Below are 16,222 nucleotides of genomic sequence, written 5' to 3' on the forward strand. Positions count from 1 at the left end.
ATGAGGTCTGTGAGTTTATTTTACATTTTATTAAGGATGGTATTTAAATTCACTGTAAATTATTGGCCAGTGTAGACGGCTTCAGTAAGTTTGCTAACAGAGAACTTGTTCATGTCATGAAGATGATGGAAATGTTGTATTTTGAGTGCTTACACCGTTTTTCCCGTTGCAGTATACGTCTCCGAGTCCACCCTACCTAAAATTATCCTGACAGTCTTATTTCCTGATAAATAGAACTAAAGTCTGAAGTTATTTTCTACAGGAAATACTCCTTTTTTATTTTTACTTTTGCTAAGGACTACAAAGATCCTGCGATAGGCTCAGCTACATGCACACGTTGCCGCATTTGGTGCACAAAAATTGCATGTAAAATCCGCACTTAAGGTACCATGCACACGAACGTGTTTTTGCGGCCGCGAATCTACGGGTGAATTGCGGTCCCACTCATTTCTATGGGCCCATGCATACGACCATGGTTTCCACAGTCCGTGCATTGCCCGGGTGCCTTGAACGCAAAAAGATAGGACATGTCTTATTACGGTTCATTGAAATGAATGTGCACGGCCCGTAATTTGCGGGTGACACTCCGCGGTCATCCGAGCCTCAAATCACGGGCCGTGCACACCACTACGGTCGTGTGCGTGACCCCTAAGGCCAGGTTCCCACGTAGTGTAAACACTGCAGAATTTCCGCAACAGAATTGTGTGTGGGAATTCCGCAGCATATACAGTGAAGCAAAGGGGATGAGATTTTGCAAATCTCATGCACACGCAGCGTAAACGTTAATAAATTGACCTGCGGTGCGGAACTTAATTCTGCAGCATGTCAACTTATGCTGAGTTTTTGTTGATTTTCTGTTGTGTGTTTTCCCCATTGAATTCAATGGGGATGCAAAACCCGCAAAAGAAAGCCAACTTTTGCGGTGTAATCGCAGCGATTACGCCACAACTATCGCAACTCTGGGGAAAGCAAAAAAAAAATCATACTTACCCAGAACACCCTTCTTCTTCCTGCAGTCCGGCCACCTGGGATGACGTCTCATCCCATGTGACCGCTGCAGCCAATCACACACTGCAGCGTCACATGGCCTGCAACGTCATCGTAGGAGGCCGGAGCGAGGGGGTAAATGGAGCGCTTTTGTACGCAGTGGATGTTTCGTCCGTAAAAACGCACCACAATGTGTTGTGATTTTTCAGACGGAAGGTGCTACGGATACGCTGCATGATTTTTTTACGCAACGTATCCGACCTGTGGGAACCCAGCCTTAAAATGTTTTTTTTTTTGTGTGTTTTTTTTACATTTTGATGTGGAAACAAGTGTGGATTTTATGCTGCAAATGTTGTTGTTTCTTTTGTTTGTTTTTTTGTAAACTTGTCAGATGCAATTCTGAGGCAGGAACGCAAGATAAATTGACATGCTGCAGATTTTAAAATATGCACCGCATGTCAATTTTTGTGCAGAAAAATTCTGCAACCTGGAGATTACTTGAAATCTAATTTTTTTTGCTAGTGCTGATCTACGCTGCGAATTTTCTGCAGGAAAATCCACGCGGCAAATCCACATGTAATACGCAACATGTGCATATTGCTTTACAGTTCTGCTATATCTAAGCATAGTAGATGGATTTTATAGAGTATATTTAGCAATAAAGCCTGAAAAAAAATTGACATAACATTTTCCACCTCCTTTCTCTCTCCGGATTGCCCCACAATGTAAAACGTTTCACAGGGTTCCACTTGCCACTTAGAAAAAGGGGCTTTCATCTCTTTGTTAAGTTCACATTCATTAGGAGGTTACTGCTCAACTGTCTTTCTGCTCTGCTGCAACTTTAACTTTCCAAGGTCTCATGTAACATTGGGTTTTTTCCAATTAATTGTACTGCTTTAGTCTTAAAAAAAAAAAAAGAAAAAAGCAGGACACTCTCCCCTGCCCCCACACCACCTCCACTTGGGTAGAAAGTTTTCCTAAATGGCAGCTTTGTTTTGTTTTTTCAGGGCAAGCAGAGGGCTGCAGTTGGGAACCTCCATGCAGACAATAGACGGACAAAGCAAGACACAAAAGACTTTCCGCAGATGACACTTTGCATCTTGAGACAAGCTTATGTTGTAAGTTGTGGCATCATAGATTGAATTTATCCTGATGCTCACATGGTTGAGAGTATGACGTCACCCTCCAAGGGCTGTGGGAACAGTCCAATAGTAACCTCTCAAGGCATAGACAAAAGTGTCTCAAGAACTCTCTCAGATGGCAGCTGTCACAATGGGATATGCAAAAATAAAGAGGACTCCCAGGATGATCAGGGCTCCTCCAAGTCATCAAACTTCTTCAATAGCCCAAAACAACGGTTGAGTCCTAATAATGAAAGACCCCGTTCTATGATCGGTGTGGGAAACTCCTCAAGCTGGAATGCATTGTCCTCTTTGAGAAAGATGGGATCCTTCAAAAAACTTAAGTCATCAGTTTTGCAAGGAATTCAAGCAAAAGAAAACTCTAACATCATAAGTGAACGAGAGCGTAGAGGTGATGTGCAGAAGTGCTTGTCTTCTGAGTGTTTGAGTTTTCAGACCACTTGTAGGTTGCCTAGTTCAAAATCTTCTCCCGATCATTGTAATTCCGTGGACGGACTCCAGTCTGATGGATCGGATATAGAGGAGACTGATAACTCTTTCTCGAGAAGCACTCATAGATCCCGTAGCATTAGACGTGCCTACGGAGCTGGCCGAATCAACTTATTGGAGAATGACAAAATGCGTGTAGCCCATAGTCCTCTTAGCTTGTCTCCTGTTAGACGGGAACAAAATGTGTGTGAGATTATAGTGAAGGACTCTGAAAACAACAAAGTCATTTATAGACGAAGTAAAAGCACAGACAACCTCAACTTTCTTAAAAAAAGCTCATTCAAAAGGAAATCTACCTCTAATCTAACAGATGTAAAATCCAGCAGCGAAAGGGAGATCCTACAAAAAAGTACTCTGAACACATCTGCGGACGCTGATAATCTTGGTGGGACTCCTGAAAGAAGATCAAAGCGATGGAGAAGTCCAATCAGGGCAAAGGACTTTGATAGAGTGTTAAAAATAATGAGCAATGTTACAGATGGACATTGGAAAAGAGAAGGGAGCAAGTGCAGCTCTCCGACTAATGAGGAACCGCACAGGAGTAGACCAAACAGCCGGTTACATGACGACTATTCCAGGAGAGTTTCTAGCAGTGCTGACACCGAAAAAAAGAGGTGTATATTTAATCCATACTCCCCATCTTCTGACACTAAGATGCCACATAATCCTATGGGAACCCATATGAACAATCTTGAAACGCATATGCTGCCTACCAGTTTGACCATGTCCTCTTCTGAAGGCCTTTCCGAGACATGTAGTCCTTCTCCTACTAGCAGTAGCTTGAGCCAGTTGGCCAGTGATGTATTTTATTCAGACTCTGAGGAACCTAAACAGATCCCTCATTCTGCTTCAGATTTTGGAATTCCTGGAACGCCCATAAGACCCACTGCTCCCAAGCCACAGAGCCCCAGTACTGAAATATATAAGTCCCACGCTTCTATCCTTGGTACTAACCGCAACAGCACTTTATCATTGAGCTCTATGGAAAGTGAAGAAAGGGCTGAATTATGTGCCATAAAAGTGGAGAGAAGTCCACAGTCCTGTAAGAAAACCATTAAGCTAACATATTATGATGATGGTAATGAGGATAGTGGAATCAGCAGCCACTCACAGTTGAGTCTCAATGTGGTTAATGAAGAAAAACATGTGGAGGTAAGAACGATTCCTTATATCATAGTGATGACGTTTATTTCAGCCAACTTAAAGGGGTTTTTCGATCAGAAGCATTTGACATCCACAGGATATGTCATAAATGTCAGATAGATGCGGGTCCCATTTCTGGGACCTGCACCTATCTCTAGAACGGGGCCCGCTAAACCCTGTTCTACCTCTCTGTGTTGTGGCTGAATTGTATGATTTCCGAACATAAATTACGGAAACAGCGTAGCTCGCTGAGCTACACTGTTTTTGTACGTCCCATAGAACTGAATGGTAGTTACGGAAACTGCATAACTCGCATGCTACGCTGCTTCCGTAACTGTCATTCCCTACTATGGGAGTTATGGAAACAGCGTATCTCCGCTAGCTATGTTGCTTCCGTAATTCATGGTTGGAAATCACACAATTCAGCCACAACACAGAGAGGTAGAACGGAGTTTAGGGGGCCTGGTTCCAGAGATGGATGCGGGTCACACCTCTGGGAACCCCACCTATCAGACGTTTATGTCCTATCCTGTGGATATGTCATAAATGTCTCTGATGGGAAAACCCTTTTAAAGCCTTATATATAGAAATGTGTGTAGACCAAAAGTAGAAGTTTTCTTGATGGCAACTAGTGCGACCACTAGGGTCATGTTTTAGCTTTCCTTAAAGGGGTTTTCTAGTGTGAAGAAATTGATGGCCTATCTTCAGGATAGGCCATTAATATCTCATCGGTTTGGGTCTGAATCCTGGCACCCCACTAATGAGCTGTTTTGAAGGGCCCGCAGCGCTCATACGAGAGCTGCTTCCCCTTCATTTTCTTTACTGCTCACGCTGTGAATCGCCAACATACTTGTAACGGTGGTTCACATTATTACATCCTTCTCCCATTCACTTCAATGGGAGAGGCTGTAACACGGTGAAATGCTGCTACAAGTGTGTCGGCGACTCAGTGTGAGCAGTAAAGGAAATGAAGGGGAAGCAGTCCCTTTACAACAGCTAATTGGCGAGGTGCCACGAGTCACCCTAACCGATGAGATATAGGCCATCAATTTCTTCGGACCAGAAAATCCCTGTGGCCGACAGCCATTTCTTTCACCCCCCCCCCCCCCCATACATATGCAAGATTGGCCAAGCATGCGTGTGTTCTCAATGGGAGGAGGGAGGTAGCCTCTGGATGCGGCTTCTCTCCTGTGTGAACAAAGGATCGGCATGTTAAAATACACATGCCAGATCCTCCTTTCTCCCCCAAATCTGCTGTCGAGGAGGAGTCAGGACTAAAGATGTTCAACCGGTCCTGCTGACATTCATCTAATGTGTATGGTCACCTTAAAGTGCTACATCCTGACACTCATGTGCGCAGGCCCGTGTAATGGTAGTTTGACATGTTTCATTTCTGGTATATTTCTGTTGCTATAATAACTATATATGGTAGAGATAGTTTTCATTCTCCTGACAACTTCTGTAGCGTCTGTGTGATTTACAGCACAGCACAGCGAGATCTCGCTGTGAATGACAGTTTACAGCGTAATCTCGTGAGACTACGCCTGCTGTGCTGTAAATCAGAGAGACGCTACAGAAGTGGTCAGGATTCTGAATACACGTCACGTCCTGGCTGGAGGTAATGTATATTCATTGTCATGACACATGAGTAGCGTTATAGTGTGTTTATGTGACTGAAAATAGCGATATAGATATATCGCTATGTGCTGTATAAATGAATGGAGAGAAGTGTATGAGGCTGATTGGTCACTGATTGGTCAGCGTCATAAACTTCTCTCCACAGCGCCCACTTGGTCAATAGTAAAACACGCCCAGTTGTCCATTGAGAAACTCATTAGCATAAAGCTAATATAGGTCATAACTCCGTCAAAAATGATCGTTTTTCTAAATAAAAACCACTGTTCTCTACATTACAGCCCAATCAGATTATGTAGGAGATGGGGCATTTATAATATGGTGACAGAGCCTCTTTAAGCAGGAGAATTTTTACAATTTACATTACAAAGTGTTTGCGCTTTATATCTTCATACCGTAAGGGCTCATGCACGTGGCTGTAGGATGGCTCTGTACAAGCTTGTAGGGTGATGTATTAGGGCACCTTTGGAAGCCCACAGGGCTATACTGTGCCTTCGATTTTCATACGGAGATGTATGTAGATTTTTTTTTTTTTTGGGCCTGGTCTTTTTACATTGATAGGATTCAGATCTTTATTTTGGCATGAACGACTTTCCAAGTATGGCACCTAACAACGACCAAAAAATTGCAACATCGCAGATCTACTTTTCTACAGATATCTGTGTTCGGTTTGCGTCTGTCACCCTCATTCGCGTTATGAAAAGCGCTGGCAGTCGGCAGAAAATATTTTTAGACCAGCCTTTTCGGACGTCCAAAATCTGTAGTATATGGCCATTTTGTGCTGACATCTTCTTAAGCTACACATGAATAGTTCCTTTGGTCTAGCAAGAAGTGTATAACTTGTTTAGATCCTTATCTATTCTCTTGTAATAGGCTTGTCTCTAAACATACGATTGTGTAGTCAAAGTTCAGATTGTTTCCTGTACATTCTGTTTGAATTACGGCTTTATTTATATACAAATAAGGAAAACAAGTCTACGAAATGCTAAAGCGTCTTATTTTAGCAGTTTTTACTTCGGCAGCTGGTGCATATGTTTGTTTTACTTGCGTCATTTCGAATGAATTACGTGAGACAAAGCGGGTGCAATGCATTGTTTTATATGAAATGTAGTCTCCTGTAGCTGTGGTGCCCTCTAGTGGATAAAAAGCATATATGTACTATGACAATTGTGTCAATATTTTAAATTTTTCACTTAAAAAGAAATGCATGCAACTTCTCCTGTAAATTGGTAAGAACTTTATGCAATACCAGATGATGGAATTGATTGGTAACTAGTACATGTTCTACCCATCCTGCAGTTTGGGAGGATAAGTATGGGCGAGATGGAAAAAAAGCAAATATAATTCTTCTCAGGCCAATTTCACACATCTGTAATATGGCCGCATTTAACTTCCGTATTACAGCTGTAAAATCCAGCTGTGGTTCTGCTTAACCGAACTTTAAACATTTATAAAATCCTATCCTGATCTAAGCCCGGTTCAGTAGAACCAAGAGGGGCCCAAATGTTGCTGCCATATTACGGCCATGTGAAACTTGCCTAATCTAGAACAGTGAGGGCGGATTTACACGAACGCGATATACTTCTGTGCCACCCGCATGTTTTTCACGCATGTCGTACGGACCTATGCAAGTCTATGGGGCAGTGCAGACTGTCCGTGATTTTGCGCAGCGGGAGTCCGCTGCGTAAAACTCACGACAGGTCCTATTTTTCTGCGTTGTTCGCGCATCACGCACCCATTGAAGTAAATGGGTGCGTGAAAATCACGCGCACCACACGGAAGCACTTCCGTGGGACGTGCGTGATTCGCGCAACAGCAGTCAAAAGTATGTTTGGAAACAGAAAAGCACCACGTGCTTTTCTGTTTACAAACATCCAAACGGAGTGTCCTCATGATGGCGGCTGCGCGAAAATCACGCAGCCGCACATCCTATGTGATGACACACGGAGCTGTTAAGTGCCTTTTGCGCACGCCAAACGCAGCGTTTTTTTGCGTGCGCAAAAACGCACACGCTCGTGTAAATCCGCCCTGATACAGACTTTCGAAGCCAGTTGCACCACTCCAGATGTAAACTTGATTTGGCCCCACAACCTACAGAAGATTAGGTAACCACAGTACATTTTTCATGGCATTGGATATCTGTCTCTTGGAGCTTATACAGCACTGTATATCAGGGCCGGACTGGAACTTCAAATCAGCCCTGGCATTTTTAAGCAGACAGGCCCACCGCAGGCCATACACAGCCACCAGTGTTGGGCTGGAGTACTAGGGACCACCTTTCACCTATACAAGACATGGGGAGATTTATTAAAACAGGTGTAAATGAAAAGAGGAATAGTTCCTGATGGCCCCAACTCCAGCGAGGATTTTTTTTTTTTGTATATAGTGCCCCACATAGAGCCACCCGTGTATGGTGTCCCACATATGGCCCCCCTGTAGATAGTGCCTCACATATAGCCTCTCCTGTAGATTGTGGCCCACATATAGCCCCCCCCCCCCCATAGTTAATGCCACTCACACTTTTAAGTGGAAAAAAAAAAGACCAAAAAAACAACTTTACATACTCGCCTCAATCCCGTACCCACGTCATCCTATGTCAATGCAGGCCTGCTCTCTTCTGAGCAGGTCTGCTGGGGCTGAACGACGGCACTGATTGGCAGGGCAGAATAACTTGCTCCGTCAATCAGCGCCTTTCAACAACAGAAGCAGTGCGATGACGTAATCGCGCCGCTAGCATCGTTGAAATGCGCTGATTGGTGGGGCAAGTCTTTCTGCCTTGCCAATCAGCGTCATTGTAAGGCAGATACAATTAGTGCATGAGGGGGTGGTGGCAGCTGGTTTCAGTGGCGCCACCGCCCAGGGCCAATTCTAGTTTTTCTGCTGCCTGAGGCGAAAATTGAAATGGCGCCCCCCAGATCTTTATTGGCATCCCCCTGACTGTTCTACATTACTACCAGCCTTCTCCTTTGCCTTGTACTCCCCTGGCATGCGCTGTGCAGTGATGAAGCCGGGTAGAGTACAAATTGCTGAACGGTGCGTGTTCATGGAGTACAAGGCAATGGCGCATCCAAGAAAGTTGGAGAAGACTGGTAGTGATGTATAACAGCCAGGGGGATGTCAACAAAGCATGGAAAGGTGGGTTTGCAGTTAGGACTGTGTGAGTCTACAGGATAGCGGCACCGACCCATGACCCTTTATAGAATAATATGCATATAGCGTGCACTATTTTAAAAGTTGATTTGAAAGATTTTGCTGCATCTGAAACAAACATACAGGGGAATGTTTGGAAATATTGTCAGGTCATGTATTAATGTATAGTGGCGGTTCAAGGGGTAAATACTACCAGACAGGTTCTGATTAAACATACAATGAATTGCAACAATGCCATCTGCTCTACACCAGAACCCAAGCTCAGTACATATATACAACACCCGAACCAAGCTCAGTACATATATACAACACCAGAACCAAGCTCAGTACAGATGTACAACACCAGAACCAAGCTCAGTACATATATACAACACCAGAACCAAGCTCAGTATATGTATACAGCTACAGAACAAAGCTCAGTACATCTATACAGCACCAGAACCAACCTCAGTACATAAATACAGCACAAAATCCAAGCTCAGTACAAATAAATTTCAGTACAGAGCTTATTTGCAAAGTCAGGTTAGCAGTTTCCAGTATGACCTGAACAATGGTAATCCTATACAGGGAGTTGCTACACCCCAAAAAATAGTACCCTCCACCATCTGTACAGATCATACAGTAATAGTTAGGCTTCATTCTCACCTGCATCTGGTTCTGTTCATGGGTTCCATCAGACCTTTCAGTCAGGGGAACCCACGAACGGAAATCAGACAGAAACCATAGCTTTCCGTTATCATTACCATTGATTTCAATGGTAATGCTTCCGTTGCTAATGGCTTCCATTTCGCAAGGTTTCAGTTTTTTTGCGGAATCAATAGAGTAGTCGACTGTATCCACCTGTAATCTATCACATCTAAGTAACTTAGATGTGATCTATTATCTGTGGAACCTGCGTGTCAGTGACACACGGGTCACGCTGACACTGAACCCGTCAGTCCCTCGTACCTGACGTGTTCAGGATTCAGCATAAGATACAGCTACTCTGTATACAGGATACAGAGCAGCTATATCTCAAAAAGTTAAGATTTTTTTAATAAAAACGAATTATAAAGTTGCACAAAACACACTGACTGCCATTTGATTAAAATAAATTTAAAAAATCCCCTTCAAAGGGGTACACAGCCTTTAATGCAAACAATTAGATCATAACAACAAAAGTTGTCCAGTACAACACGCAGCACATGCAGTTTTACCAAAAGTCGGTGCGGTTTTGAAATTATTAACGTCTGCAAAAAACTGCATGGACATTAACAATCATTTGAAAACTGCGCTGACTAATGGGAATGCAGCATGTTGACGTGGTTTGCAGCTGTATTGTTGTAAGACAGCAGCTACTATATACTATACTGTACGGGTATGTTCACACCGGACAGATACGTTGTGTAAAAGCATACAGCGTATACGTCCTGTGCGCCGCAGGGAATTAAAGCTGAAAAACCGCAGCAAATTGTGGTGCCGTTTTACGGCCAGGGATGGCCGCTGCAGAAAACTGAGCAGAAAAAATGGATACCTACCATGGCGACGTTTCCCTCCTACATTCTGCAGCCCTGGGATGATGTCTCATCCCATGTGACCGCTGCAGCCGGCAATTGGCTGCAGCGGTCACATGGATGAAAAGTCATCCTAGGAGGCCGGCCCTGACAAAAAACCTGAATTCTGGGTAAGTATAAGATTTACATTTTTCCTGAGTTGCAATTTTTATTTTTTTTTGCATCGGAATTGCTGCATTTCTGCCGCAAAAAAACACATCTGCTATTTGTTGCGGGTTTTACCTCCCCATTGAATTAAATGGGGAAAACCAGAAAAAAATAAGCAGCATTTATGCAAATACGATTGACATGCTGCGGATTCTGCAATTTCTGAGCCTTTTTTTCCCGCTCATCGTGTGGGTGAGATTTGTTCAAATCTCACCCACTCTGCTGCTACTGCATTAGGGCTTGTCCACACGTAACGGAATTGCTGCGTATTTTCCATCCGGAATTGCGGATGGAAAATACGCAGAATACAGTAGCAGCAAAATGGGTGATACTTATCAAATTCTATCCACACGCTGCGTAAAATTTCTGGCGAAGTTTACCTGCGGTGCGTATTTTTCATACTGCAGCATGTCAATTCCTGCTGTGGAAAGTGGAATGAATTGCTGCGTTTTTCAGGAGACGTCGCCATCCACCAACATTGAGAAAAACGGAGCAAAATACACACCATTTTCTGCAGCAATTCCAATAAGTGTGGAGAATCCCTTATGCTGCGGATTTAAGGCTTGTCCACACACAACGGAATTGCTGCAGAAAATCTCTGCTGTGGCAAAAACGTACCATTTCCTGCGGTGTTTGCGGCAGAAAAGGGTGCGTAAATTGCTGCGTTTTTCTCAATGTTAGGAGATTGAGACGTCTCCTATGAAAAACGCAGCAATTCTGCACACTTTCCGTAGCAGGAATTGACAAGCTGCGGAAATTTTACGCAGCGTGTGGATGAGATTTGTTAAATCTCATCCACTATGCTGCTACTGTATTCTGCTGCGTTTTTACCGGGCGGAAAAAACGCAGCAATTCTGGAGCGTATGGACAAGCCCTTACCACAACGAAATCCATTGGTAAAATCTGCAGTATTTAAACTACGAGTAAAATAAATACAACAGCTATAGCGTTCTCCACTTATATATAAATATACACACACACACACGTACACACGATATACACACACAAACAAACATCACACACTATATACACACACATGAACACATCACACATTATATATACACACATGAACACATCACATACACTATATATACACACACACACATGAACACATCACATACACTATATATACACATGTACATGTCACACACGCACACACATGTACACATCACAGACACACAAATATGCACATTACATGCACACATTATACACATGTAAACACCCATGCACTTACTTTTAGGGCGGATTTACATGAACGTGTAATACGTCCGTGCAACGCGCGTGCTTTTCACGCGCGTCGCACGGACCTATGCTAGTCCATTGGGCAGTGCAGACTGTCAGTGATTTTTGTGCAGCGTAAGTCCGCTGTGTAAAACTCACGACAGGTCCTATATTTCTGCGTTTTTCGCGCATCACGCACCCATTGAAGTCAATGGGTGCGTGAAAATCACGCATGCCACACGGACGTGCGTGATTCGCGCAACAGCAGGCAAACTATGATTGCAAACAGAAAAGCACCACGTGCTTTTCTGTTTACAAACAACCAAACGGAGTGTCATAATGATGGCGGCTGCGCGAAAAGCACGCAGCCGCGCACCATATGATCATGACACACGGAGCTGTTAAGTGCCTTTTGCGCACGCAAAACGCCGCGTTTTTTGCGTGAGCAAAATGCACACGCTCGTGTAAAACCGCGCTTATGTAGGATATTTGTGAAGGGAGTTCAGCAGGTTGATGGGGTGAGATTCTTCACTCCAGCACTTCTGCTCACAGCCCGACACAGAGCCCGTCGACAGTCTCCCCTCCCCATCCCTCATGTCCCGACTGGTAACAGGAGGAGGAGAGGTTATGTGAAGAGCAGGGAAGGGGGGCTGGAGGGGGAGATTTTAGCGTAGCACATGGAGATTTAGTAATAGCAGCACAGACCACGATTGCTATTACAGTCGGACGGCAGTTCTTAGCCGCTGTGCCGGCCGCCCCCTTACAAATGATGTACTCTGCCGCCTGAGCCGACACTGATCGTTTGGACGGCCAGCAGGCGGCCCACTGCTCAGCGGCCCATCTGGCACTTGCCAGAACTGCCAGATGGCCAGTCCGGCCCTGCTGTATATGATATGCATTCCCAGTATCGCACAGATAATAATGTTTATTGCTAATGCCCTAATCTCCCAGCACTTTTTATACTCCAGATTTGAAAGTGTGTCAATGAGTTAATACAACCATTGGTTTTATACAGGATATCCCAAAAATAGCTTTAAAGGAGTTATGTGGAGACCAAAAATTATTAACCGTGTAGTCACTGCAGTATGTGAGTACACTCGCTAATATACATTCCTGTCCCCCGCCGCGCTGATTCTGAGATTTTCATAGGTTTTTATAGCGCTGACGGGGGACCGGAAGTCTAGTTGCACAGTCTTCTTTGATGACGATACGACTCTTCGTCACGTGACTGGCCCCGCTGTACTGTATGTAATGGATGTACTACTGCTCCTGCTTGTACATAGAGTACAATGGGGTCGGACACATGACTAAGAGTTGTATTGTCATCAGAGAAGACTGTGCCACTAGACTTCCGGTCCTCCGCCAGCGCTATCAAAATCTATTAAAGTCTCTATCAGCGCGGCGGGGGACCTGAATGAATATTAGCAAGTGTACTCTCATACTGCGGTGAGTACACTGCTAATAATCTTTGTTCCCCACATATCCCCTTTAAAATAGTTTTTAGTATGGAAATGGAGTAGAACATAAAATAGCAAATTGCTTTTCTGCACTGGACAAATGCTATTATTTTCCATAAATCACTTCCAAGGCTCTTCCTGTATGAGGCTTCCGAGGGTACAGTAAAGCTGGTCATACATTGTTGACCGACAGCTATTCCTCCCGACTTCCCCATACACATGCTCGCTCAGCTTGGCAGAGCGTGCCTGCATGTGTTTACAATGGGGAAAGGGGAATGGGCCACTGTGGGAACGAGGATGTAGAAATCCAACATGTCCGATCTTTCTCTCCCCCGACCTCTGCCGTGGACGTAGAGTCTGTACACCCCCACACAGATTAGTCAGTCGGTCTCGCCAAAATCAGTTGGTTGGGCCGACTGTCATCGAATGTGTATGAACACCGCTCGGGCAGCTGTCAGAAAAGCAGTCACTGCCCAGTTTGAAGTTTGAGCCATGTATGCATTAGCATTATCTTATTGACCAAACCACATGAGCTCATTCTAGTTGGGCATCATTTCCATATGATCATATTCCAGTTTTAACATTGGGTTGTAATGCAGAGTTGTCCCTTCAGGACAAACCCTGTCCATATTCCCTATATCGACAAATAGAGGGTGATTCCCTGGTCAGAGTGGAGAGCTGCTGTAATGATCTGCTCCCGCTCTAGAGGAATCACTGTGACCAGGTAGGTAAAACGAGACTGCTCCCGCAGCGGGTGCTACAAGAGAAATGAGCTGTTGCCTGCAGGCTCTCCAGGTGGTAACTGCTTGTCGCTGTTGGTTTCAGCTGTCCGACCAAGGGTGATCGGCTGAATGCCACTGGGCCCTTCCCCTAGAGAAGAAGTTGTCCTTTTTTTAAGGACTTTCAGGTTTTTATTCTAGATAAATGATACTTTTTGCTATCGTTTTAAGAGTGGTCAACGTAGTCTCGCGGTATACACAGGTTTACCCCAGATGGCTATGGGCCACTGCGCCACTATTCCATTGCACCCTTTTAATAACTTTCCCCCAATGTTTGGTGGGTGTTCTATGTAATTGTAATGCAACATTTTTCTACTATAGACTCAAACCTATTGAACACACATGAACCCCTTAGGCCAGATCTGCACAGGGCGACAAATCGTTATATGAACCGCTTTTGTACGGAAACCTGGTTGTTCATTATTTCTATATCTATTCATGTTGATAGACGCTGTGTATAAGTACATGTGGATGGGACCCGCTACAGAAATGTTTATATCTAGCTGTGAAGGGAATGTTGGATGTGAGCTTTGTACTGAAGAAATAGAGCATGAAAAGCTGATTACGTGTATTGAGAAAGCGCTTAGAACCCTATATACTGCTGTTTTCTGTATAACGGGAAGTACATTTCAATCCCTCTGCCTGGAAGGTTATTTTTAGAAAACTCAGACTTTAGAGCAATTCCAATATTAAGAATATATTAAGTTTAGTATGTATGTATGTATGTATATATGTGTGTATGTATATATATATATATATATATATATATATATATATATATATACACACACACACTGCCGTTCAAAAGTTTGGGGTCACCCAGACAATTGTGTTTTCCATGAAAACTCACACTTCTATTTATCAAATGAGTTGCAAAATGACTAGAAAATATAGTCAAGACATTGACAAGGTTAGAAATAATGATTTTTATTTGAAATAATAATTTTCTCCAAACTTTGCATTCGTCAAAGAATGCTCCATTTGCAGCAATTACAGCATTGCAGACCTTTGGCATTCTAGCTGTTAATTTGCTGAGGTAATCGAGAGAAATTTCACCCCATGCTTCCAGAAGCCCCTCCCACAAGTTGGATTGGCTTGATGGGCACTTCTTGCGTACCATATGGTCAAGCTGCTCCCACAACAGCTCTATGGGGTTGAGATCTGGTGACTGCGCTGGCCACTCCATTACAGATAGAATACCAGCTGCCTGCTTCTTCCCTAAATAGTTCTTGCATAATTTGGAGGTGTGCTTTGGGTCATTGTCCTGTTGTAGGATGAAATTGGCTCCAATCAAGCGCTGTCCACAGGGTATGGCATGGCGTTGCAAAATGGAGTGATAGCCTTCCTTATTCAAAATCCCTTTTACCTTGTACAAATCTCCCACTTTACCAGCACCAAAGCAACCCCAGACCATCACATTACCTCCACCATGATTGATAGATGGCGTCAGGCACTCTTCCAACATCTTTTCAGTTGTTCTGCGTCTCACAAATGTTCTTCTGTGTGATCCAAACACCTCAAACTTCGATTCGTCTGTCCATAACACTTTTTTCCAATCTTCCTCTGTCCAATGTCTGTGTGCTTTTGCCCATATTAATCTTTTCCTTTTATTAGCCAGTCTCAGATATGACTTTTTCTTTGCCACTCTGCCCTGAAGGCCATATATATATACGTTCCAGATATATTAGAATGGTTTCACCCCCAACTCCATTCCACCCATAACCCCAATGAGACACAAACTCTGATTCTTGGTGGAAATACCTTAGCGGACACTTTTATTAAATAACATGCAAAAAATTACCAATATTAAATATAAATAACCTAATAAATAACAATTTTATATATTTATGAAAAATTGTGCAATTCAAAACACAGAAAAAAAATAGGAGTCTATGAAGGCATTCCAAACGTATTGATCAATACACCTTAAACATTAATGGGTTTCATAAAACCCTTCCTGGGGACCCTGCCCACAGGAATTCACAAAACCAGCTGAGCCATAATGTGTGACCTTATCCTAAAGGCCCTATTACAGCGGCTGATTTTGGCCGGTGCAGTGAGCAACAATCAATGAGACAGCTTGTTGATCGGTGCTTGTTTGCTCCTGTCACAAGGAGCTGTGGATGAGCGGTCGTTACTCCGATCGCTCGTCCCCATACATTATTATCATGTCGGCAGCGCGTCTCCCTGTTTACACAGGGAGATGCGCTGCCGACAACGATAATATTTAACTTTTTTAAAACTATACCATCAGCAGATGAATGAGCGTTTGCTCGTTTATCTGCTGATCGCTGCCCTGGTTACACAGGGCAATTATCGGCAACGAGTGTTTGATGAACGATCGTTTGCCCGATAATTGCCCAGTGCAAAACCCCCTTAACCACCCAAACATCAAATAGAATGGGAAGAGCGGTTTAACGCCCCCTATTATTAGCAATTGTACCTTTTTTTTTTTTCCCAATTGTCTTCAAAGGTCCCTCCTATTGCTGCCACTGCGACAGCAAAAAGAAACACAAACC

At 43.7% G+C, this 16,222-nt stretch overlaps 1 protein-coding gene across 3 annotated transcripts in view; it reads left to right on the forward strand.

Annotated features, from left to right (window-relative positions):
* SPATA13 (spermatogenesis associated 13) overlaps positions 1 to 16,222 on the forward strand; it is an 84,224-nt gene that overhangs the window by 1,797 nt on the left and 66,205 nt on the right. For all 3 annotated transcript variants that reach the window (XM_075851649.1, XM_075851648.1, XM_075851650.1), the window contains one exon: positions 1,995 to 3,770. In XM_075851649.1, the coding sequence (XP_075707764.1) occupies positions 2,148 to 3,770 (1,623 nt within the window). In that variant the 5' untranslated portion in view covers positions 1,995 to 2,147. The remainder of the gene's footprint in view (positions 1 to 1,994; positions 3,771 to 16,222) is intronic.

This window comes from Rhinoderma darwinii, chromosome 2 (genome assembly GCF_050947455.1).
Source record: "Rhinoderma darwinii isolate aRhiDar2 chromosome 2, aRhiDar2.hap1, whole genome shotgun sequence".
NCBI classification, from domain to species: Eukaryota; Metazoa; Chordata; class Amphibia; order Anura; family Rhinodermatidae; genus Rhinoderma; species Rhinoderma darwinii.